The sequence below is a fragment of the Lissotriton helveticus genome, chromosome 2_1 (genome assembly GCF_964261635.1).
Source record: "Lissotriton helveticus chromosome 2_1, aLisHel1.1, whole genome shotgun sequence".
Classification (NCBI taxonomy): Eukaryota; Metazoa; Chordata; class Amphibia; order Caudata; family Salamandridae; genus Lissotriton; species Lissotriton helveticus.
The window spans coordinates 824,832,187-824,858,207 of NC_136059.1; the positions used below are offsets into that span (position 1 = coordinate 824,832,187).

Below are 26,021 nucleotides of genomic sequence, written 5' to 3' on the forward strand. Positions count from 1 at the left end.
AATGGCCAGAACACTTGGAATAATCTGTGTATCTGCTTCATGTTGAAAAGATGAGTGAATTTATTGTCACGAAGCAGCAGCAAATGAAGATTCCTTAGAGTGAAGAGTTATGTGTGTTCTCTTTTGCAAGGATGGTACGTCACAAATGCCCTGGGGATTGTTGAGTTCTGAGCCCTACCTTTTTTCCTGCTCAGCTCATCCTTGAAATGCTACCTGTCGTAAAAACCTGTATTGAGGCATATGTGAAACAGATGGTGCAAGACTCTCAGATGCTCTATTCTAATATGTAGCAAGAGGTGACAGATGCAGCTGTGATTGTTTAGGGCTAGACAATGGGGTTGTCATTTGCTAATGGTGCATTATTGGTAACTGTCAGTGCTGAATCATGAACTAGAGTCTGAAGATTTTTTTCTATCTGGTCTCAGTGAGTGAAAATTGTTGATTCTTTTCTTGGGACGATCCGGTGATCATGTCAAGCTGAGTGGAGTGGAGCCTAAGACTTAGATGTGGTTCCCAAGGATGACACTGTTGCACATAAATTACAGTTGGGTGACTTGGAGTCTGTGTTCTCTTTACGTACTGTAATATGGTCCATTTTTTACTATGACATGGACTTTGTGATGCCTGTTACCTTAACTTAGTCACTTGTTACCTGCAGAATCCAAGTAGCTGGCAATCTGCTGGTAGTAGGGAAGTTTCAGCAAAGGTAGCTGGTAATCTGAAGACAGTAGGATTAGGTTTTGCAAAAATACTGCTGATTGATGAGATAGGTCTATTCTGAGTCCAATCTATCCATGGTCATGGAAAAACTATAGATTTCAACAAAGGAAGGGTTCCCTTCTTCCATATTACCAATCTAGCTTGGCAAACCGCAAGTCGGGATTAAATGAGGGCACATTCCTGAGGTTTATTCCCTATCCATCCCTGCCATGCTAGTAACTACTCCTACCTGAAAATTAACTGGCAAGGCTCTGATTGGATGTTATCAAAAATAGCCCTTTTTAAGTCTTTTTCTCCCACAATGCGTCTAATCAGGTTTTAAAGTCTTTATTTCGATTCATAAAAAATCATAAAAGACAGATATTAACAAACATTGCTTAATTAGAAATACATAATCTTTAGATTCATAAAACTAGTATTAAATAACATAGAAGACAGCCTGAAAAAAGATTACTAAGATTAAACACAACAATAAAAAACCTAAGAGTTTACAGTTAAATTCCAAGCAGTTTTAAATAGCATAAGCAGAGATAGACAGCCTATTTTCATGGTGCGAAATACATCATGGAGGAGCATTTTCATGATCAATACTGCGGTTATACTAAGGTTTTGACCTTATTATCCAGGCCCACCCTAGGTATTTAGCCAGGCACACTGAAATAAGCTCAGAGGTGTTAGTTGTTAATACACAAATGGCCTCTTCAGATTTTCTTATGGGCAAGACCTGGAACAGTGGCTTTAACCATTTGGCTCTAGGTGCCAAATATCTAGGGCAAGCAAACAAAAAGTGACCTACTGTTTCCTTGTGGCCAGGGCACCATCTACAATGATCCGTAGTGCTCATTGTCCAACTTTTCGTAAATACATTCAATGGCAAAGCACCCACCCGAAACTGATGGTAGAGTTTCCTGTCCAGTGTTTTGGAAATTAGATCCCAATAGAGTTCACGGGATGGGTCCAACTTAAAGGACAGGAACCTACCCGTAAGATTGGTGGAACTTGAGGCATTGACTCTAATCTGACGAATCGTGGCCCAGTACAGTTCTTTGAAAGCTAGCTTAGATGGAAAGGTGCTAGTGGAAGGGAATGTCCAAAGCTGCTCTAGCCCCATATCCGTCAGGATAGATTTTACCATTTTAAACCATTTGATTTTTCCTGAACCCCCAAGTGACCTAACTTCAGCTACCTCATTAGCAAATAGGGTAAGTTCAGGGGTTGTCCACAAACGCCTCCAGAAGGCAACCAATCTAAATCTAGCCATCTCATGAATCGGGGGGCAGCCCATGTCCAGGCAGAGAGGGATAGAAGGGGTCGATGGTGGCAAACCCACCAAGTTACGCAGAAATTTGCATTGTATTTTAAACAAACCCGTAAGGTCCATATAACCCCACAGATCTGCACCATATAAAATAGCTGGGTTAATTTTGGCATCATAGATCTTAAGTGCCGGGGAAACCCGCTTAGTAAGAGATCTTTTTTGTTCACTTAATAGACAGCCGGTAAGGCGGGCAAGCTTTAGATGTTGTGCTCCGACTTGAGCTTTCCATCCCAGGCGGCTGTCTAGGGTGACCCCCAAGTATACCATGTTCTCCACTTGGTCCAGTTTAACACCACCCATATTAACTGTACACCGAACAGGGCGGTTCTTTGTTAGTACCATAAGCTTGGTTTTCCCAACGTTCACCTTGAGGTCGCTGATGGCACAGAACTCCTCAAAGCGGTCCAACGCCCGCTGTAGGCCGCAGCGTGTCCGGGAAAGGAGCAGGGTGTCATCAGCGAAGATGAGCATCGGGAATCGCTGTCCTGCTAGCATCGGGGCGTCCGTTGGGGTATCCTTAAAAAATTTGACCACTTGGTCAATAAATAGTAAAAAAAGGGTAGGTGCAAGAACACACCCCTGGCGGACACCTCGGGTTACTGGAAAGTGTTCCGTCACCTGCCCCTGGCCTCCCCATCTCACCCTCGCAAAGTTGTCCTCATGCAATTTGATTATTAAGACTAATAACTCCTCGGGCATTCCCAAGCTCCTCAGAACTCCCCACAGTTTTCCCCTCGGCACTAGATCGAACGCGGACTTCAGATCGAGAAACGCTGCGTAGATGGTACCACCGCCAAGCTGAACCACCTTCCAGTAGATCAGACAAAATCTGAACACCTGGTCGATGGTGCTCGTTCCCGATCTGAAGCCCGCCTGCATAGGGGATAGTATGTCCTCTAGTTCGATCCATCCTTGGACCCTACCTAGGATCATACGTGCCATGAGTTTCTGGGTTGTGTCGATGAGGCTAATCGGGCGATAGTTACCAGGAATTGACCTACTGCCCTTTTTGTAGATAGGTAATATCTCAGCCCCCTTCCAGGATTTGGGTATACTTGCACCAGCGGCTATGGAATTAGCCACTTTAGCAAGGTATGGCGTCCACAACTCGGGCTTGGTTTTAAACAGGTCAGCTGGTATAGGATCCATGCCCGGTGCTTTCCCTCGCATGGTAAGACTTATAGCCAGCTCGACTTCTTTCTCCGAGAAAGTAATAATCTCGGTTTGCAGGGGTGGTTGTGGTACCATTGCCGGGATGCTGGGGGGGTTGGGGTTCTCGGCACAAAACTGGGTCGAATAAAATGTTACCCATTCCACAGGGGACACATGATTTACAGGGATACGTGCATCCGGATCCTTCCCCCACTTAACTATTTCCCAGAACTTGATAGGGTTATTTGAAATGGTAGCCTCCAATAAGTCCGACCAATGTTTGTCCTCCCACTCCCGCTTAGCTTCCCACTGTGTTTTCTTATAGTTTACTCTAGCCTCTTTCACTGAAATCATAACTTTGGACTTAACAGCCCTAATAAGTTGAGTATGGGCTTCCCTACATTTATTGTTATACCATTTCTTGGGACAGATCGGTATTTTAGGGTTTGCCTGAGGCCGTGGTTTTGAGAGCAGAAATTTAAGGTCAGCAAAACAACTGTTGTGAAGGTTCATAATGTTATTGGCCATTTCCGGATTATCCCCCAGATGATCATATGCCAACATCTCACTATATGTATTGCTGACCTTTACATTTATCTTATCCCTTAGTGTGATATCCTCCACAATTTTGGACCATTTTAGTCTCTTCCTATCATTGGTTAGGAAGGCATCCCCAGTCTGTGTGGTACCAGAGTTCTCGGATCTCACTAAACCTGGTATCTTTAATTTTAGAGACAGGGGATTATGGTCGCTTTCTGGGCGGGGGAGAACTACCATATCTACCAGCAGGGGCCAGTCTACTAGTTTTAACAGGATATAATCGATACGGCTATTTCTTAACCCGTTATCGAATGTAACATTCGCTTCCTGGTCTGATTTTGCACGGCCATTGACAGCCCGAAAGCCCCTATTGAGGCATAGAGCCGTCCAATTCACTGCTGCCTCAGTTGCAGTTACTGGTTTGGTGGGCATCAGTTCGGGAATACCCCATACTGCATCCTCCGCGTAGCCCCATCTGTCCCCTGAGTCAAGCAATGGCTCGAAGGTGCAGTTTAGGTCTCCAGCTAGAAGGGTGGTATAATCACTATCTAGATCAACTAGAATAGAATCCAATGTTTCCAGCAGGGGAGTGGAACGACCTCCTGGTATGCCTCGGGCGTATATGTTGATCAGGATCATATCCCGACATCCAGTCTTACTCAGCTTAATAATAAGGAGGTCAGGGTCGTGTACTGTCATTTCTGTGGAATGAAATCCCAGGGATTGTTTCACCCAAATCAGTAAGCCCCCTGAAGCTCTCCCTTTGGGACTTCTAATTGCAGGCTTATAGAAGTTTATATATCCCTGCCTAAATATTGGTTCGGTTGCCCAGGTTTCCTGGAGTAGGATAATATCATATTTATCCATAAACTCCAGCCAGTCGTCAGAGTGGATACGACTTTTAACCCCCGCAACATTCCAGGACACAAAGGTGAGTAGTTCTGGGGCATGGGCCACAGGGGGTATCACAGAGTCCAGAACTACTAAGGTACCATGACTGTTCTCAACGACCAACCCTTTTTCGGTGCACCCAATAGTGGGCTGATATTTCCCTGTCTCCAGGGAGACTTCTACTTCCCCTGGGGGTAATGTGGGAGTTCTTGCTGTTATTGCGGGCCCCATTCGCTCTTCCTCTGCAATTGCAAGTTGAGGGGGCTTGTTGCTCGGCCTAGCTGACAGAGACCCAGAATTGGCTATGGGGTCAATTACGCAGGACCGAGATTGGAGTCAATCGTTGGCCTCAAGATCAGATAATGGGCCAAACTGATTGAAAAGAAATGGGAAGTGCGAGGATTGGGGAGTCCTCATGATGGGGTAGCTCCTGATGTTAGGTTGGCCATGTCTGGATCCCGTCAGGGTACTACTCTGCCTATGTGGATAAAAATATGATAGGCTCAGGGTCTGAACATCCCCCTGTCTGGCAAACCTCGCTTTTCTGCTAATCATTTCCACCACCCAGGGATCCTTGAACGAGATTAAGATGCAGTCACCCTCCAGATCTTTTATGCCATAACCCACCCAATCCGTCTAATCATTTTCATATGTCTGCTTATCTTATTGTTCAGGCCTAGCTACTTATTAAAAGTTCTTTATTTATTTCTGGACAGAGGTATAATCAGCCACAAGGCCTTTACTATATTGTCTGAATGCATTTTGATGCAACCATGTTGGGAATAAACGACGCTGCTCATCTGCAAAAGGGGATATGAGAGATTCATATGGTTGGTGGTGTAGAGTATATAGTGGGAATTCATGAGTTGAGGGTGGTGGAAGATAGGGAAACATTGGGTTAGAGAAGGTTAGTAGTGATTAGATGAAGCACTAAGGGAGTGGTAAGGTAAGGTAAATATTTATTTGTGTATGATTAATTAAAATCTTTACAAAATTGAAAAATGTCCATAGTTATTCTTGCTTAAACGTAACAAAAATTAGGGTGCATAAAATTACAGTGATATTACCAGTTATATGGTTAACATCATAGAATTAAAAAGTTCATCTAGCATGGTTTAGTCTCTTTCTTATTAGGTCAAAGAACTTCACCACTTGACAGTTCAATTTAGTGTTGCTAGTAGAAAAGCACAATATGGCTGCCTGTCTGCAAGTCCGGACGGCATAAAGGTTAAAAAAAGGACGTAAAAGACTGAACCTCAGGTCCTTTATGCTGGGGCAGATGCAAATCACATGAATTATATCTTCTTTGCCGGTTTTGCACATGCGACACTGATGTGAAGGATTATTTCTCTCCCAAGGTGGAAGATGTGGAAGTATGGGAAGTACACCAAGTCGTAATTTTAGGAATTTTTCTTTAACATTTATTTTCATGCCAATACTGAAGTACGCTTGTGGCCGCAGTTTCTCATAAGCTCCCACCGTTAGCCACCCATGTGCTCGGTTTGCTAGGTCTTTCTTGTCTTCTATCGCTGAGATGATGTTAGCTGATTTTTTAGCTACTTTTTTAAAGGACAAGAGATCGATTGATGTTTCCCATGTTTCAGTCAGGCCTAGAACTTTGAGCGATTCATATAGGTAGGCTCTCGGCGCGAGGTTGCGGTGCCGAAGTAGTTCTTCCCATAAGTTTGCACATAGAGATCCTGCGTCTGCGTTGCGAATTTTATGCCAATTTGTTGCATATACGCTCCGCCTCTCTAGAGTTTGTTTCAGGATACCAAATTCTAATCGAATCTGAGCCGGGGAAACGTACTTGGGAAGGTTGAAAATAGCCCTGTATGAATTGGCAATGAGTGTGTCCAGTAATGCCGCATCCTTGCCGTGGTGTGATTCACTCCCGTATGTGAGAGTCGGTTTTAATTTGGCACTCAATAGATCGAGAAGAGGTTTAAGTGTCAGATCAGGTAGTTTGCCCTTCAATGATTTTAGAGCCATATAAGTCATTGTAGCCTTCCCTCGCAAAGATTTAAACTGCGCCCTTGAGGTTTTATTAGAGTCCAGGATTACTCCCAGGTACTTATATGTGGTGACCTGGTCAAGCTTTTCGCCATTCAAGTACCAGCAAGGGTTCTTTTTTTTCTTATAATTCACAGTCATCACCTTTGATTTGTTGAGGTTTATTTGTAGTGCATTTTGTTTCTGAAAAGGCATTGGTTATGTCCAAAAGATGTTGGAGGCCCATTGGGGTCCGACTTATCAACAACAGGTCATCTGCATATAACAGGTTTGAAAGGATGATTTTCCCTAGTTACGGTGCGTGGTTGGAGCATTTGTCTAGTTGTCCAGGTAAATCGGCTATAAAAAGATTAAATAAAATCGGGGCAAGTAGACATCCCTGTTTCAGTCCTTTTGTTGTCGTTATGGGTTTTGAAAGGTGTGTTCCAGCCCCAAGTTTAATTTTGATCCAGGTGTTTGTGTGGAGCAGTATTAGGACGTCTAATAGGTGTTTAGGTATTCCCAGTTTGTCCAGTTTCATCCAAAGTTTGTTTCGGTCCACATGGTCGAATGCAGCGGTATAATCAATAAATGAAAAGAATAAAGATGACTTAGTTTCTTTTGCTGCTTCCATCAGCAGTGATAGTGCCATTAGATTGGTTGTGGTCCCTTGGCCTTTACAGAAACCCGTTTGGTTGATTGGCATGATGGAATTCTCAGATGCCCATGATGTTAACTCCTCCAGGATAAGGCCAGCAAAGTATTTTGCCTCCACGTCTATGAGAGCAATAAGGCGGTAGTTGTTTGGAAGCCTCTTGCTGCCTTGTTTATGTATCGGGCTAATGATTGAACCGTGCCAGGACTCAGGAAGGATCTGTGTGAATCTGATACTGTTAAACACTGGCGCTAAGGCTGCACTCCAGAATTCGGCATCTGATTTATAGAGCATAGGTGGTAAGCCGTTCGGCCCAGGAGCTCCGGTAGGTCGCCCCCTTGATATTTGTCGTTGGATGTCTGATGGGCGAATTGGCTTGGAACCTGACTCTGGTGGTTTTTTAAAGTTTTTTTCCAATTTAAGTTTATCAATTTTTGGTGTGTTCTTGGCCGTATGTTCCCCCATTTCACGGAGGTTTGTGGGGGTGTAGTGGTTGAGGTTTACTTTTTTATTATGCTTTGTAGATGTTAAAGAAGGTTTATTTGTAGTAGCTTTATCTATGGTCCCGTCGTTGTTGAAGTGTTCCAGTAGATATTTCGACCATACTTCTTCAGTTATGTGCGAGTTCTGACCTGGAAGGTCAGGATTCTGTATTCTTTTAACCATTTGCCAGAATCTGGAGCTGTTCTTCTGCTTCCCCTCGTGCACCAGTTTCACCCATAGATCTTCGTTCCTTCGCTGCCGATTACCCCATTTCGTTTGTTTCAATTTTGTTTTAGCTTCCCGTAGGGCAGTTTGCAAGCTATGATTTATGGGGTCCTTTCGCAACTGTCTCAGTAGTTGATTTACTAATATTTTTTGTAGTTTCATTTCTGGACATGAATGAGTCCCACAAGGGGGCAACTGTTGATGATGTAGCTTGGTGGGAACCTTATTTACCATTTGCTCCCTAATGGTTTTGATGAAAGTGTCCCAGACGTCCGGTCCCTTGGATGCGTGGCTGGTGGCTTGGGAGAAGAGGTTTTTCACCATGGAGCTAATTGAATCGATGTTCCCGGCGGTACAGCGAAGCCGCCTTAAATTTGGGGCGATGTCTGTGTCGAGGACTGTGAATGTTTCAAGTCCCAGATGGGAGGTGGCATTTATTGTGGCCTCTTGTGGCAGGTGATCACTGAGGTCTGTCGTACCTATTCTAAAAGACTTTACCCAACAGAGCATGTTTAAGGATGTGAACATATAGTCAAGATGGGAGGATTGATTATTCGCATGAAAGGTGGCAACTGGTGGTTCATCCCCAGGGTAGCGGCCATTCAGGGCCCTTAAGTTAAGTTGTTCCAAATTTCGAAGTAAAAGTTTTGAGTGCTTCGTTGAGTTCTTGTTTTTTGTATGGCCCTGTGTCGGTACAGCCCATGCAACGTTCAGGTCCCGGATAAGGTCGCTAGGTTGCTCTTTATTAATTAGAAGCATGTTGAAGTCCCCTGTCAGGATGAATGAATCAGACACGCTTTCCTCCATTGTTTTTTTTCATCAGTTCGGCTAGGTCTTGCGCACCTTTTTGTTTGTCTTTGGGATGGAGGTATGTATTAATTATGGTAACAGCTTGGGGCTGCTTCTTTAACTGAAGTGGAATGTTTACCACCTGAATGACACTTGGGGGAGGGATTTGAAGATCCATTGCCTCGATTTCGCCTATTGTCGATATTGATGCAAAAAGCATCAGACCGCCTGATCTTCGGCCAAAGGTTGAGTTTTTGTTTGCTGGAATACAGCAGGATGTGAACCCTTGGAGCTCGAATGCTTTTTCTTCCCAAGTCTCTTGGAGTAGGATAAGATCAAATGTAGTCAGATATTCTAGAAACTCGGGGTCATTTCTTTTGGACGCCAAACCGTTGATGTTCCAAGAGCAAATTCTAATGTCCATATTTCCCTCTGATGGGTTGGTAAGCTCTTTCCCTTTCTGTCAGTTATTAATAGTGGAATTTGTGAATGTGCGTTGAATTAAGTTCCAATTGTGACCAGTTTTACGCGGTGAACCGCTGCTAAACTTTTGGTTTTGTTCAGAGTTGGAATTTTCTAGGTCTCGGGGACATTGCCTAGGCGAGCTGCTTCGCGCTCCTTTTAATATTGAAGTAGTGCTTTTTTGTGCTGAGGGTCTGTCTAAAGGAAGAAAAGGAGTAGGATAGCGAGGTCTTTCTTCAAGTCTCAGCTCTATTCCCCATAGCTGAAACGTCACTATTTCTTCCATGATTTTAAGTGCTGTCTCAAGTGAGAGCCAAGTTGCTTTTGTGATTTCTGGACAATGAGGTTCGATGTTTGACTGGAATTCTATTGCCAGAAGATCAGATGAACTGATGTTTGATAGATTTGGTATTGAATGCATTAGCCTTACAATGTTACCCCTGTTGAGTATGTCACTCCTGCCGCGGGATGTATATTCTGGGATGAAGAGGATTGATGTTGGACTGTTTCCAACCTGTGGTTTGATTGAGTCCAACAGTGGTCTCTTGACACACTGTTGGATTGAATGAGAAAGGTTGCTTTTGTCTGGTATGACTGAAACATATGATTGCTCGCGTTGATTATTGGCCATGTGTGATGTTGGACTGTTCACAACCTGTGGTTTGGTTGAATCCGACAGTGGTCTCTTGACTCCCTGTTGAGTTGATTGAAAAAGGTTGGTTGGGTCTGGTATGACTGAAGCATTTGATTGCTTGCGTTGTTTATTAGCTATGTGCGGATTCCCGTTGGTACCAACCGATGTAGGTGTCGAATGTAGGGAGGGCTCAGTGTTGTTAGCCACAGCGGTATCCACTCTTCCTCGTGTTGGGACGGGTTCAGGTGGTGTAGGTTCCGGATTGATAGTTTTCTGCCACCTTAATTTTGGTGAATTGTAAGGTTTTCTGCTTGAGTTTTTTTTGTGCAGGTCTCGTTGAAACCATACTTGTTGCTTTTAAGTGTGCCAATGGGGATACTAGTGATGCAGTTTCGGGAGCCTTATACTGAGGGGGTTGTGCTACAATGGCTGTCGGAGACTCTGTGACAGTCGCTACTAAAGGGGAGGAATTAGAATATATTACCGTCATCTTATTTGAGCTTTTTTGAGCCCGATTCCTTCCTTTCCTTTTGTTCTTTCTACGGGACTTAGAGGATTCCTGGACGACTGTTGAAAAGGGTGTGACTGTAGTGGCAGTCGTGATGTTTTGCTCAATTACCAGCGGTCTGATTGGTAATATTTCAGTTGAAGATGTAATAATGTTTGACCTCCGCTCGATTGGATGTGTTGGACACGGCCTCGTGGCGTGGTCCGACCCCGTCCGCATGGAGGGCCCAGGACGACATCGGCCCTCCATTTACCTACTATCGACCCCCCTGACACGCCCATTCACGAACCATCGGCGCGAGCAGCCTCCCCGGCCACCTACAGCTCTCCCCCTCCCTGGTACCCCGGCAGAACCTGCTCGCCAACGCTGCCAGCCTGGCACCCTGACCAGGACACCCTTTCCGGCCCTACTCCATCTTGGGACCCTCACGCCCCGAACACGTGGCCGCAGCCATCCCGGGCCCGGCCCCAGCGAAGCCCAGACATTGAGGCACCAGGATCCTCCTAGGTGGTAAAGTGGCCACTCGACCAGATCCCGGAGGAGGAGAGTCTCGATGGGCCTTCCACCGCCCCCGGACGCCTGGTATCGATCGTTCTCCCGGCTCCCTGGGCGCTGGCTCCGCCCCCCTGCTGGGTGTTTGGACACCTTCATCCCGGCCCCTCTGACCCCCAGGCGCGAGGGTCTGGACATCAAAGCCCTCCAGTCCTATATCTGGGCCAGCCCCGGATCAAGACGGCAGTTGTATCTGGAGTGGAAGCCCTGCTGACCTCGTCGCGGCTGATCCTGATCCGAACTCTTGACCAAGCTGAACTATCTTCGAGGCCCTGCTGACGCTGTCGCGGCCTGACCGAGCGGAACTATCTTCGAGGCCCTGCTGACGCTGTCGCGGCCTGACCGAGCTGAACCACCTTCGAGGCCCTGCTGACGCTGTCGCGGCCTGACCGAGCTGAGCTATCTTCGAGGCCCTGCTGACGCTGTCGCGGCCTGACCGAGCTGAACCACCTTCGAGGCCCTGCTGACGCTGTCGCGGCCTGACCAAGCTGAACCACCTTCGAGGCCCTGCTGACGCTGTCGCGGCCTGACCAAGCTAAACCACCTTCGAGGCCCTGCTGACGCTGTCGCGGCCTGAACCATTGAACTATCCACGCACCAGTGGGTGCCAATACTGTCCCGCTACCCCCTTTCCCCGAGACCACGACATTACGGATCCCTCGATCCTTGCCGCTACCCTGCCAAGAACTTGCTTTGATTACTTATATAAAGATTCGTGTGAATATCCTCCCTGTGTGGTGTCTATCTGTAAGTAGTGTGATTGCTCTGCTGGTACGATTGTAGGAGCGGAGCCTCGCCAAGGAGGCCTCCCTACGGCGCTCGGCCTATTCCCCAGAGAGAGGTGGGACTCGGGGCGGACAGTCAGACACCTTCTGTCTCCCCTGGGGTCGCCTTTCCAACACTTTTTCTTCCCAAGTCTCTTGGAGTAGGATAAGATCAAATGTAGTCAGATATTCTAGAAACTCGGGGTCATTTCTTTTGGACGCCAAACCGTTGATGTTCCAAGAGCAAATTCTAATGTCCATATTTCCCTCTGATGGGTTGGTAAGCTCTTTCCCTTTCTGTCAGTTATTAATAGTGGAATTTGTGAATGTGCGTTGAATTAAGTTCCAATTGTGACCAGTTTTACGCGGTGAACCGCTGCTAAACTTTTGGTTTTGTTCAGAGTTGGAATTTTCTAGGTCTCGGGGACATTGCCTAGGCGAGCTGCTTCGCGCTCCTTTTAATATTGAAGTAGTGCTTTTTTGTGCTGAGGGTCTGTCTAAAGGAAGAAAAGGAGTAGGATAGCGAGGTCTTTCTTCAAGTCTCAGCTCTATTCCCCATAGCTGAAACGTCACTATTTCTTCCATGATTTTAAGTGCTGTCTCAAGTGAGAGCCAAGTTGCTTTTGTGATTTCTGGACAATGAGGTTCGATGTTTGACTGGAATTCTATTGCCAGAAGATCAGATGAACTGATGTTTGATAGATTTGGTATTGAATGCATTAGCCTTACAATGTTACCCCTGTTGAGTATGTCACTCCTGCCGCGGGATGTATATTCTGGGATGAAGAGGATTGATGTTGGACTGTTTCCAACCTGTGGTTTGATTGAGTCCAACAGTGGTCTCTTGACACCCTGTTGGATTGAATGAGAAAGGTTGCTTTTGTCTGGTATGACTGAAACATATGATTGCTCGCGTTGATTATTGGCCATGTGTGATGTTGGACTGTTCACAACCTGTGGTTTGGTTGGATCCGACAGTGGTCTCTTGACACCCTGTTGAGTTGATTGAAAAAGGTTGGTTGGGTCTGGTATGACTGAAGCATTTGATTGCTTGCGTTGTTTATTAGCTATGTGCGGATTCCCGTTGGTACCAACCGATGTAAGTGTCGAATGTAGGGAGGGCTCAGTGTTGTTAGCCACAGCGGTATCCACTCTTCCTCGTGTTGGGACGGTTTCAGGTGGTGTAGGTTCCGGATTGATAGTTTTCTGCCACCTTAATTTTGGTGAATTGTAAGGTTTTCTGCTTGAGTTTTTTTTGTGCAGGTCTCGTTGAAACCATACTTGTTGCTTTTAAGTGTGCCAATGGGGATACTAGTGATGCAGTTTCGGGAGCCTTATACTGAGGGGGTTGTGCTACAATGGCTGTCGGAGACTCTGTGACAGTCGCTACTAAAGGGGAGGAATTCGAATATATTACCGTCATCTTATTTGAGCTTTTTTGAGCCCGATTCCTTCCTTTCCTTTTGTTCTTTCTACAGGACTTAGAGGATTCCTGGACGACTGTTGAAAAGGGTGTGACTGTAGTGGCAGTCGTGATGTTTTGCTCAATTACCAGCGGTCTGATTGGTAATATTTCAGTTGAAGATGTAATAATGTTTGACCTCCGCTCGATTGGATGTTCAACTAGGTCCATTGGTGTTATTGGGACATCTGAGGGTGAGTCGGAGGTTTGTGATGTTTGGGTTGGTAGGACTACTGATTTTAGATCACTTATTAGTGCCCCCAACATCGTTGGTAAAGATGATAGTTTGTCTAAAATTGGATCACAAGATAGAGGTTGTCATAATGTTGGTTGGGCCGCAAGGACGGCTTCTTGACCCCTCCTTATGAGGCCATTTAATTCAGAGATTTTCCAGTCAATTCCTGAAATTGAATCAGCCATTGTCTGTAAAACACAAAGATGTATGTCCATTTTTTGTGATTGGAATTCCAGGGCTGTAGCCGAGAGTTGCAATGTGTTTAAGATTGACGCCCAAATTGATTCAGGAACTGTTTTACCTGGGCTGTGGCTTCTCTCGGATCCTGGCAAAAAAACGACAGTGGGCTTCCATTCAGATGGATGACGATTATAGGTAGCCACTAGTTCTTCCCACTCCTGTGCGGCTATAGAAGACATGTCATTGTCATTGTCATTGTCTGGGAAGTTTTTTGTGGGCAAGGAATCATTGTTCGATAATAAGGTACCGCCCTGGGTAGCCCCTTGCACTGTAGGCTTATTGATCGCCGTAGTTTGTTCGGTGGTGCTACTTAAAGTTAACTGGAGTGATTTGGATGTAGCCGGACAGGTGAATAGCGTTGGCGATCGTTTGGTACCGCGTTGTTGCTCTTCAATTTCTAATGGTGATTTTACTCGAATCGCTCTGATTTCTTTTAAGGGGTTTGGAGAACTACTAACTGGTTGGGGCGCTTGTAGAATTTCCCTTTCGTCCTCTTTATGTATCAAAACCTTGATTTCCATTGTAGCGTCTTGTTTACCGAGGTGATGGGGACTGGTCTTGCTAGGGTGGGTCTCTCTCTGCTGTACTGGATGTGAGTCGGCCACTGCGTTTGGAGACCTGGCCTCAGTTGGTATACTCCAGTTTTTTTCGAAGGTTTGACTAGCGGACGTCAGTCCCCACGTTTTGGAGGGGGTTGATTTGGGATCTTCCTGAGGGATGGATGCTACTGCTCTTCTTGTTTTCGGCGAGGTTGGTATGGGGATGACAGTCGCTTTCTCCTGAGTTGATTGACACTGAATTTCCACTGGGGTGGATAAGCCTATTTGGCTACTGATCATAAGGCTTGAGTCAAGCTCGTCTTTTAAAAGTGGGGGTTGAAGACCTCTAATGTTCCCAATCATAGAGAATATAGCTGTTCCCGGGTCTTTAAGAAAGGCGAACTTTGTGTAAATCTTGGGTTGATATGAACATATCCTTTTCTTCGCCGGTGTGCCGTCGATCGTTACAAGGTTAACTGAGTCCATTGATAAGGATTTATCCATTTGAGATACTTGAGATAGTCTGACCTGTTTTTGTGCCTGTATTCGTAGTTGTTGTTGTTGTGGTAGCTGGAGGGCAGTAATTAAGGAAGGTGAGGCAGCGGGGACCTTGACTTGACCGTTGATGATTGCCGGTTGAGTTGGGGTCAACTTAGTTGTTTCCATTACTGTGAGAGGTGAGACCTCTATATTATTTGTGTTTGTGTATTCTTGGTCACTTGAGCCAGGTTCCTTGGGATTATTCGGGTTTGCTGGGAGTGTTGGCTCAGATTTCCCCAGTTTTCTTTTCCGCGATCTCAAAGTGGAATTAGGTTTAGGATGTTGCCTGATCAATCCGGATCTCATCGCGCTCCCTTTTAGTTTGATCTTAGTACGATTTTTTTTTTCTTTTTTTTTCCCAGTAGCTGACAAGGTTGCGGAGTAGACTCGTGAGGGGCGGGCCTCTCCCCCTGCGCCCAGGCTCTACCTCTGATCTAAATGTGATAAATGAGAAGGAATTGTTGTGAGCCTCGGTTCTCGAAGAGGAGATTGGCCCTGTGTCTCAAAGGGTTCTCCTCTATAAAGACGCCAAATGTCAATCACAATGCTCTCTCTCCTCGCACACGGCTAAGTCCAACTCATAGTGCAGTATAGCGCTTGCCAGCCCGTTTTTTTTTTTTTTCTTGGACCGGGTCTCTCAAAAAAAATGACTCCAGCTGTCTTCCCCCACAGCTTTTCCTCCTTTAGCACACACGCCACACTTTGATACAACTTCCCACAGTTTTTCACCGGCAATATAAGCGAAAGACACGAGAGGCACACTACCTCAGAACGTACCTGCAGCTTCTAACTCCGAACTGCTCTTGATTTTCCCAGACACAAACGCCCCCTTTGCACCACTCCGAGCTCAGAGAACACGCCACTCGGCTCAGGCAGCTTTCAGGTGAGTCTGAATGCCAGCGCAGCATGATGGTGGGTACAGCCTCAGAGCACGGCAGGGCTTCGCCCCTTTTACCCGCTCAACAATGTCTTTCTCCACGGCCCGCCTCTCAAGGTAAAAACATGCCGCTCTGAGCAGGCTGCCTCATGGTGTGTTTGAAGGTAACAGAAATCGTTCAGCTGCGTCTTTCTTTTCCGGTGCTGAATAACGCTTATGCTGCGTCTTTTTTTCGGTGCTGAATAACGCTTATGCACTGTTTGGCTGACTGCAGCACGGTGCTTCAGCCGCAGGATGCAGGCAGGATGGACTTCACGGGGGCTGCTAACTCACAGCCTCTCACACGGCTCTCAGGCGGCCACTCGTGCAGCTGCCGTCTGCCCCCGTAGTTGAGCCACAGATCAGCTTTCGTACCAGTCCGTTCCAGGCACCGGGCTCCGGGCACCGGGCTCACCCCCTCGGGCTCCGTCCGCCCGTCCGTCCGTCTCCGGGCTCCCCGGGCTCCGTCCACTGAGCCAGGACGGGATATAGGACACAGATGAGAAATGAAAAATGAGGGATGAAGACGAAGAAAGCCTCAGGTGAGCCTTGCAGTGAGAACGCCATGCACACCGCGTAGACCGCTGCAGCTCGAACCACCAGCTCCACCCAAAAGTCACGCAGGGCCCCGTATGGCTGTAACCACCCCGCTGGAGTGCTGTGTGCTCTGCCGAGAACTTCTTCGCGGCTCCCGCCGCTACCGGGACTCTCCCGCTTTTCCCGTGTCTTCCCGGGTGATTCCCTCTATGCCCAGGGCCGGATGGGGGGGCCCAAGTGGGGGGCCGAGTCAGTCCAGGCTCACTGTTTGTGGCTTCGGCAGTGCTTTCGGCGTTTTCGTAGCACTCACGCTCACAGCCGCTCGCTCTCGCTCTCTGCCCCTTGCAGGCTCGCTGACCAGCAAAACACGGACTGGATTCTCAGCTTTGGGGATTGGTCTGCAGCGGCACTAAAGGGAGTGGTTAGTGCCACATGGTGCGGGAGGGGGCGCAAAACCTATATTTTCAATCTAGAACATTATTCGGAAGTTTTCAAAGAGTGTCTGTATATTGTTTTTTATCATTGTTTTTTCTCTTTTACAATGCCTGATGGAACGAAAAATAGTAACCCTCAATGTAAAAGACCTCAATACCCTCTTTAAACTAGTTTGAGTAAAACCAAATTTATTTTACCATAAGCTTAACATTGATCTCTTACAAGAACCTCATATGCAGATCGTAATTGCCCATCTTGGGACTAGATCTTTTCATTTTACCATGCAGGTATCCTCTCTCAAAGAAGTAACATATTAATAACATGGAAATCACTGTTTGAACATGCTCTGATGGTTAGGTCTTTGTTGGATTTGGTCCGGCCTCCCAAGCAATCAAGACCTGTGAATGCATATTTTTCAGCTATGACTCTCCCAGGATTTGAGGCCTGGGATGCTAGAAGAAACCCATAGATAACCACCTTTTCATCTCCATACACAACAATACATCAAAACTTGCATTTTAAACCAGTGCCTAGAGGGTGACCTACTTCATAAATGGAAAGAAGGGGGATGGCAGCACTCTTTTAAAACTTTATTTATATGGGCTAAATTAAGGCACTTAACATCTGTAAGAGGGACCTTACATCAGATGAGGTGGAGGGATTGTCAACTGAGACACTTAGCTGGTTTCTCAGCTAAGAGGGAGACAAAGAAGAAGGAGCAAACACCTTTTGGAAAAAAGTGTTTGATTTGACTAAATGCCTTGTTTCCAAAATATATGTAGTTGTTAAAGAGATGTATGCACATCTGCCTGGCCGTACATGACTAGTTTTTCAGAAGTTAATAAGGTCAAAGGCTGCACTACTACAGTGCAAAAATTGTGGCGGCATATCTGCAGGTGCTCTGCAGTGTACAAAAGGTAGAAAATGTGTATAAATGAATGTTCAAATAGTATTTAACCTCGGATATGCTATTACATATATATGACAACATAGGAACAAGGAAAAGCTGAAAACAGCATGAGATAAATATTTAGTGGTCATGTCCAACACTATGGACATACTGGAAAGAGGTTCTGAGACCTATTACAGGCATCCTGCTTATCCAGCCAGTGTCATTCTAGATTTGAAACTGCATAATTTAAAAAGGATGAAAGCAAATAATGTTACGAGCAGCTACACCGACAATTGTGTTTAATTGGAAGCAGGTCCCTGCCCTCTACTGATAGAATGGTCCAGGAGATTATGGTCTATTATCGCAATGTAGATATTTACATGGAATCAACAAGGGGAGAATTGATTTTTAATAAATGTGGAAAGCACTGAATAATCATTTGAAAGATGCTTATTCTAAATAAAATTAATAAAATGTATATTAAAAAAATAACTAATGTATTTTTTTGTTCTGGTTCTAGGACATTTGAGCTCTTCCAGCATATATCCAGTATGTCATGCACCTTACCTTCTTGCAACATCGTGCTCCGATGGAAAGGTTAGATTCTGGAGATGCAGAGTTGACATGGAGACTGTTTCCAACACTTCAGAGCACACAGGAAATGTTTCTTACATTTGGGAGGAATGGCCTTTACTAATAGAAGATGGACTTCACTGTGGAAGTGCTGTGAGTGTTCCAGGGAGGCCAGTTGAAGTAAGCTGTGCACATGCTAACCGTCTAGCAGTTGCATTCAGACAGTCTACTACTAATAACAATCGCTCTTCTCAGGACTTCATGATGCATGTAAGTATTTTTGAATGTGAATCCACAGGAGGTTCGAATTGGATCCTTGAACAGACAATACATTTGGATGAACTCACTACAATGCTAGACCCTGGTATTAGTATTGACAGTAACCTAGTGGCATATAATAGACATGATGTCTATTTATCTTGTAATAAGCACATCATGCACAGCACAAAACACTTAGTTCATTTAGACTGGATGTCTAGAGAAGATGGTTCTCACATTTTAACAGTGGGCATTGGATCCAAACTGCTTATGTACGGACAATATGCTGGAAAGATACTGGAGCAGAGTGGGAAAGACACTTTCACATTGCCACTTTGGGAGGATGAGAAACACACATCTCAATCTAGGTTTGTACTGCTGCGGTGTGTGGACTTAGTTTCCTCAGTTGAAGGTTCAATCCCTCTCCCTGTGTCTTTGTCGTGGGTACGCGATGGCATTCTTGTGGTTGGTATGGACTGTGAAATGCATGTCTATTCTCAATGGAATCCATCGTCCAGACATGAGTCTTGTATTACGGAATCATACGATGGAAGTACTCCCTCAATAATTAATTTAATGAAACCGAGTCAGTCTGTCTGTTCAGGAGTGCATCCTCCAAAGAAAAGTTTAACAAGATCAATGACCAGTCTAGCACAGAAAATTATGGGAAAGAAAACTGCATTTGACCTGTCAATCGATATGGAAGATTCAGGTCTCTTTGAAGCAGCACATGCATTATGCCCAACTTTACCTCAATACCACCCTCTGCAGCTTTTGGAGCTCATGGACTTGGGAAAGGTTCGCCGGGCTAAAGCTATCCTATCTCATTTGGTTAAGTGCATCGCAGGGGAAGTTGTAGCTATCAGTGACACTGAACCTAACCATGAGCGCCGCCTCCGATCTCTTAGTATAAGTGCTAGCGGCAGTACGGTTAGAGACCCTAAGACCTTTAACAAAACAGAGAATATGGATTACACAGAAATAGACTCAGTTCCTCCACTACCTCTCTATGCTCTTCTTTCAGCTGATGAGGATTCCTCATATGTAGCTTCTTTTGATAAGTCTAACAATTCTAGTAAGTCTAAGCAACAGCACAATAGTATTGCAAATGATGATAATTATGAAGAACTTTTCCAAGTCCCTTCCTTGCACAATGATGACATCCTTACTCTGGATGCTGAAGAAGAGACAATAAAACCTCAGGTTATTGATCTTTCTCAATACAGTCCAACCTATTTTGGTCCTGAACACTCACAAGTTCTTTCTAGTCATTTGCTTCATTCTAGCTTACCTGGTCTCACTCGAATGGAGCAGATGTCGTTGATGGCTCTTGCGGATACAATAGCTACTACCAGCACTGATATTGGCGAAAGCAGAGATAAAAACCAAGGTTGGTGGTTACATTTTGCTTATTCATTGTTTCACAGTTATTGAAATTATTGCTCGAAAAATGTTTAACTTGACTAAACCTTTTAGTTTAACTCCTGCAATACCATTTCATTTGGTAACCTCTTGGTTAACATATCCGTATGAAGAGTGTCTAAATACAGGCGACTCCTCACTCGTTCATGCCTACTTCCCACTTCCATATCTTCACCTTCTGTTCTCTCTCTGACCCTCTGCCAGTTAAATCCCATCCGCTCCTCTGTTTAGCATCTTCCCATCCATGTTACAGTCTCTATCCCCACCCAGCTCTCTTTATCCTTCTCTCTTCATTTCAGTTTGAGTCAATACTTTCACTCTGCAGCACTCTATTGCTTTATAGATAAATCTGCACTGTAAACATCAGTGAATGCCTATTATTAGTTTACACCTTTATCATGTTATATCATATACAATACAACAATGTAGCATCTTGTAACATCACATTGTATCTTTGGAAGGGAAATCCATTAACAAATCGAATATTTTTAGAATTTGATGTTCATACACTACAATAGTGATATTAACCCACCTTATATCTATGTCCTCACATTTCATGACAGTTCTAGCTTAATCTGTGGCTCACTAGCATTAGAGAGGGCTACTCTGTATATCCTCTCCCTCACGGGTCACGCAATCCAGCATCCGGGACGTCTGACAGTGAATTTATCATATCTGAGCACACCGATAGTCCTTTGAGACCCTCTGATCCCTTCGTACCTACCTCATGTGGATGTCCTCTGCCAGTACCCACTCCATCATATCTATCTTATTCCCGCATTGCTTTTTTTCAGCAGGGTCCTGCAGGTGGAGATAGTGAATAGTTATTTGGTGTTTTACCAGTACCAATGCTAGCTTTGAAAATTTGTGGGCTCCTAACATTGTTGAACCTAAGGACAACGTCCAGCTGAAAATGCTCCACAGAGACCCCCAGCTGTTGGCTGCCGTCTACCCTAGTTCTTCACGTCTTTCTTCCAGTATTCAACTATGTTCCCACAATTCCAGGCCAACTGACTAAACAAAGCTTCCATTGCCCCACATCTCAAAAAAGGCAGATGACCTTTTGGTGTGTGTGTGTGTGTGTATAGATATAGATATATATATATATGTATGTATGTGTATGTGTGTATGTATTTATGTATGTGTATGGATGTGTATGTATTTATGTTTGTATGTGGTATATATATCACCTACTGGCGATAGCCAGTAGGTATATATAGTTAGGACCTAGCTGCCATAGGAATTCCGCAACACTCTATTGGGAATAACTTTGGCGCTGGTTGAGGAATTTGCGTGTAATTTTCCGAAATTTAGGCCAGCTCCGCTCCGCTTCTTCCCTGGAAGTTTTGGGGGGATTTGTCATGCGGGGGCCGAGAAAAAAGGGGGGGTCCCAAAACGTGTTTCCCCCATGTTAATTTCGATAGGACGAATAGACAAGGCTACAGCCCGAAACGCTGAATGGAATTACACCAAACTTTGCAAAATTGTAGCGACTGGTACGCAGAAGTGCCTTTTCTATATTTGGTGAAAATTGCTCCAGTGGTTTTTATGAAAATTAACTTCAAAAACACATATATATCTTTATAAGCTTACTGTACTTTGTACCTTCCCGAGTACGAGCTGCATTCTGATTGGCTGCCAATGTCTGTCAACACTCCAAAACAGAAAGTGTTGGCAGCCATCTTGTACCTCGGTAGACTGAGGCACGGGAAAGCTGAAAAACAAATGTGTAGAACGCAAAAAGGGGGCAGGGTAGAAGCACCCTGACCCCCTAGGCCTGCTCAGGGGGTCCCACAAGGACCCCCAAGGCAAAAAAAAAAGAATTGTTTTCAAAATTCAAATTCTTCATCCAACAAGTGTTGGCAGCCATCTTGGCACCAATATACATGATAGCACCTCATTAAAAAGCATTGCAGTTAATAGAATGTTTTAGGACTTTAGTTACATTATAAATCATTTGTTGATGGTACCATACTCATTTTAGGAATTGTGGTGTGTTCTAAGGTGATTTTACCATGTGAAAAAGCCTTCTGCTGGGATATCATGAATAATGTTTGAAAGAAAACTATTATCTCATGCTTTTCCCACAGTGGTTTGGAAGGGGATCTATAAGCTAAACTGAAAGCATATTTTCTGTAAATTCACATTATCTTTCTCAGTCATGTGAGAATGAAGTCTGACATTCTCAGTAAAACATGTACATCCAACAAGGACAGAGACTGTCAGTTGATTCCTGTGTGTTCTACTGCAGCTTCCCAGAGTGTTCTAAAGAACAACTGGAGCGCTAACAGTCCTACTTATTACAAAGGTATGGCACACCTGAAGCCATCTTGATTGGAATAAAGTGGTAACTCTTAAAACATGTAATTTAAAAAGGAACAAAATGAGGGGGTATATTTTGCCATAGAAAGTATGATTAGTGCTGCAGAAAGAAAAATTAGGGCACGTTTTGAGTGACTTCTCAAATCCTCTTCTATTTCATTAAAAAATTCTGACATGCAGTCTCCCAAGATGGCCACCAGAGACAAAAGAGCCCAAATGTAGCCCAAAAAACACCCAGATGTAGCCCAAGTATAGCCCAATGACAGAATGTCCCAGAGTGTTCTAAAGAACAACTAGAGCGCTAACAGTCTTACTTATGACAAAAGTATGGCACACCAGAAGCCATCTTGATTGGAATGAAGTGGTAAGTCTGAAAACATTTAATTTAAAGAGGAACAAAATGAGGGGGTTCATTTTGCCATAGAAAGTATGATTAGTGCTTCAGAAGGAAAAATTAGGGCACGTTTTGAGTGACTTCTCAAATCCTCTTCTATTTCATTAAACAATTCTGACATGCAGTCTCCCAAGATGGCCACCAGAGACAAAAGAGCCCAAATGTAGCCCAAATATCACCCAGATGTAGCCCAAGTATAGCCCAATGACAGAATGTCCCAGAGTGTTCTAAAGAACAACTAGAGCGCTAACAGTCTTACTTATGACAAAAGTATGGCACACCAGAAGCCATCTTGATTGGAATGAAGTGGTAAGTCTGAAAACATTTAATTTAAAGAGGAACAAAATGAGGGGGTTCATTTTGCCATAGAAAGTATGATTAGTGCTTCAGAAGGAAAAATTAGGGCACGTTTTGAGTGACTTCTCAAATCCTCTTCTATTTCATTACAAAATTCTTACATGCAATCTCCCAAGATGGCCACCAGAGACCAAAGAGCCTAATTGTAGTCCAAATAGCACCCAGATGTAGCCAAAGTATAGCCCAATGACAGAATGTCCCAGAGTGTTCTAAAGAACAACTAGAGCGCTAACAGTCTTACTTATGACAAAAGTATGGCACAACAGAAGCCATCTTGATTGGAATGAAGTGGTAAGTCTGAAAACATTTAATTTAAAAAGCAAAAACAAGAGGGGGTTCATTTTGCCATAGAAAGTATGATTAGTGCTTCAGAAAGAAAAATTAGGGCACATTTTGAGTGACTTCTCAAATCCTCTTCTATTTCATTAAAAAAATTCTGACATGCAGACTGAAACATGCACTTTGAATACCAGCTTTACTACAGTGATATAATGAGCAACTAGAGTGCTAACATTCAGAATTTATGGCAAATGTGTGACACATCTGAATGCCTTCTTGATGGAACCAAAGTAAACAAGCATTGAAAATGCAATAGATCTCGCTCTCGTTTGTTAAAGCCATTCTTTTTGTAATGAGGTGGCTTTTTAGCTTTGCTTTTAATAGTGTTTTTCAAACTTTCATGTAAATAACATGCATATGTATGCATATATGTATATGTATGCATGCATTTATATTTGTATTTATATAGATATGCAGATTATATATGTTTATATATGTATGTGTATATATATATATATACACATACATATATATAAATGCATAGTGGAGAAGTGTGGCTCAATGGTTAGAGCGGCAGACCCTGATGCAGATGTCTGGCCCGGGACCAGGGTTCAATTCCTGCCTCGGCTGGTCTCGGCGGATCTTGGGCTCATAATTCCCCGGACCTGATTTCTCGCCTCGGTGCCTACTCTAAGCATGGGTCCCATGCTGCAACTCTGGGCAATAGCTTGCTTAGTCTCCACAACGGCCCCCAACAGCGCTAGGGATGCCTGGTTGCACCCTGGGGATGCCCAGGAGTGGACATTTCACGGGGAAAAACCAGGAAGGGTTCCCTAGCGGTAAGAGTACAGCGCCAGGACACTCCGAAGTATCAGTGCGCTTTACAAATACGCCTACATTTACATTTACATTTATATATATATCTGTATATGTATGCGTGTAGATAGACCGAGGCACCAGAAAGCAGAAAAACAAACGTGAAGAACACAAAAAGGAGGCAGGGTAGATACACCCTGACCCCCTAGGCCTGTCCAGGTGGTCCCACAAGGACAAAAAAGGCCCACATTTTTTTTTTTTAAAACCTGGTCTCTTTTTTTAAAAATTACCCTCCGGGGGGACCAAGTCGCGGCGGCATAGTGATAAAGAAGTGTGGGGGGTCCACAATCCCCCCCACACTGCCCCAGGGACCGCCGCCCCCGGGGCAAAGCAACGCAGCCCCTTGGCGCATACTGGAGGCTCCTGGTGGGCTACGTGGCCCCCAGGGACCCCCAGTATGCAAGGGGAATTAGTTCCTATTCTGCAAACACGCCAGGGGTTGCGCTGCAGAGAGGTGTAAAAAAGGGTGTGGCCTCATTACACCTCTCTGCAGTGCAGCCCCCTGGCGCATACTGCAGGTTCCAGGTGGGCTAGTTGGCCCCCAGGGACCCGCGGTATGCAAGGGGAATTAGTTCCCCCTCTGCAAACACACCCGGGGGCTGCGTGGCAGAGAGGTTTAAAAAAGGGTGTGGCCTCATTACACCTCTCTGTAATGCAGCTCCCTGGCTTATACTGGAGGCTCCTGGTGGGCTAGTTGCCCCCCAGGGACCCCCAGTATGCAAGGGGAATTAGTTCCTCCTCTGCAAATGCGCCAGGGGTTGCGCTGCAGAACGTTGTAAAAAGGGGGCGTGCCCTCTGAACACCTGCCTGCAAAAATGTAGTAAATCAGTATAAAAAAAATAACAATTAATACATTTAAAAATTGTCATTTAAAAAACCTTCGAAATTCAATGAAAAAACCATAGGTTTCAGGCCTTATATAGTTAGGAATTAGCATTTAAAAAACCTTGCAAACTCCCTTAAAAAACCATAGGTTTCAGGCCTTATATTGTTAGGAATTAGCATTTAAAAAACCTTGCAAATTCACTGAAAAACCATAGGTTTCAGGCCTTATATAGTTAGGAATTAACATTTAAAAAACCTGGCAAATTCAATGAAAAAACCATAGGTTTCAGGCCTTATATAGTTAGGAATTAGCATTTAAAAAAACCTTGCAAATTCACTGAAAAAACCATAGGTTTCAGGCCTTATATAGTTAGGAATTAGCTTTTAAAAAACCTTTGAAATTCACTCAAAAAACTATACGTTTTAGGGGTGTTATAGCTAGCTGGACATTTCACTCCTACAAAACCATTGAAATTGCTCCTATATAGTTAGTTGTACTAACTATATTTCGCGCACCCACAATCCACTGCTGATGATGTCGCATATTAGATCATTCATGACATGGTCAGTGACATCACTGATGACATCTCAAATGACATCACTGATGACATCATCCACGTGACAATCACATACACCTTTTCATACACTATTAAAAATTGTCATCACTCTTTGTAAAATACAGAGTATCATATTTGAATCCATTGTCACAGCAATACAAGTATCTAAAATCCACTCAGTGATTCATAGATGTATACACACATCTAATCACTTACCTGTATATTCACTCATACATGTTGTCAATGAACAATAGAACACTATCAAAAATACTTATACACCTATATCGACATTAAACAACAGCACACATCCTATTCACATATGAAGTCCTCCTACTCACTTATGCAAACAATGGATCATACTTACATATTTACTTAGCAAAACACTTATACAAACACCACTTCATCTATTCATTTAGATAGTAAGTCATACTTAGTGAATTATAAAATCATTATTACAAGTATACAGTTATCCATACAGTCACTCACACAATCATTAAGTCTTATGTATACTTATTTATATACAACTGACACATACACTGCCTTTTATTTTTCTAGTTTGTTGGACATGTACCACTGAGAAATATATTATCACCACACCCATGAAGAGATTCACTCACCCAAACTGTTAGAACATGTAGTTTTAACTTCATATATCAACTGAATCAACTATTCACACA

General features: G+C 44.3%; 1 protein-coding gene across 4 annotated transcripts in view; it reads left to right on the forward strand.

Moving 5' to 3' along the window:
• DMXL1 (Dmx like 1) overlaps positions 1–26,021 on the forward strand; it is a 2,287,446-nt gene that overhangs the window by 886,007 nt on the left and 1,375,418 nt on the right. For all 4 annotated transcript variants that reach the window (XM_078675553.1, XM_078675555.1, XM_078675552.1 and 1 more), the window contains one exon: positions 18,002–19,702. In XM_078675553.1, coding sequence (XP_078531679.1) covers positions 18,002–19,702 — 1,701 coding nt within the window. The remainder of the gene's footprint in view (positions 1–18,001; positions 19,703–26,021) is intronic.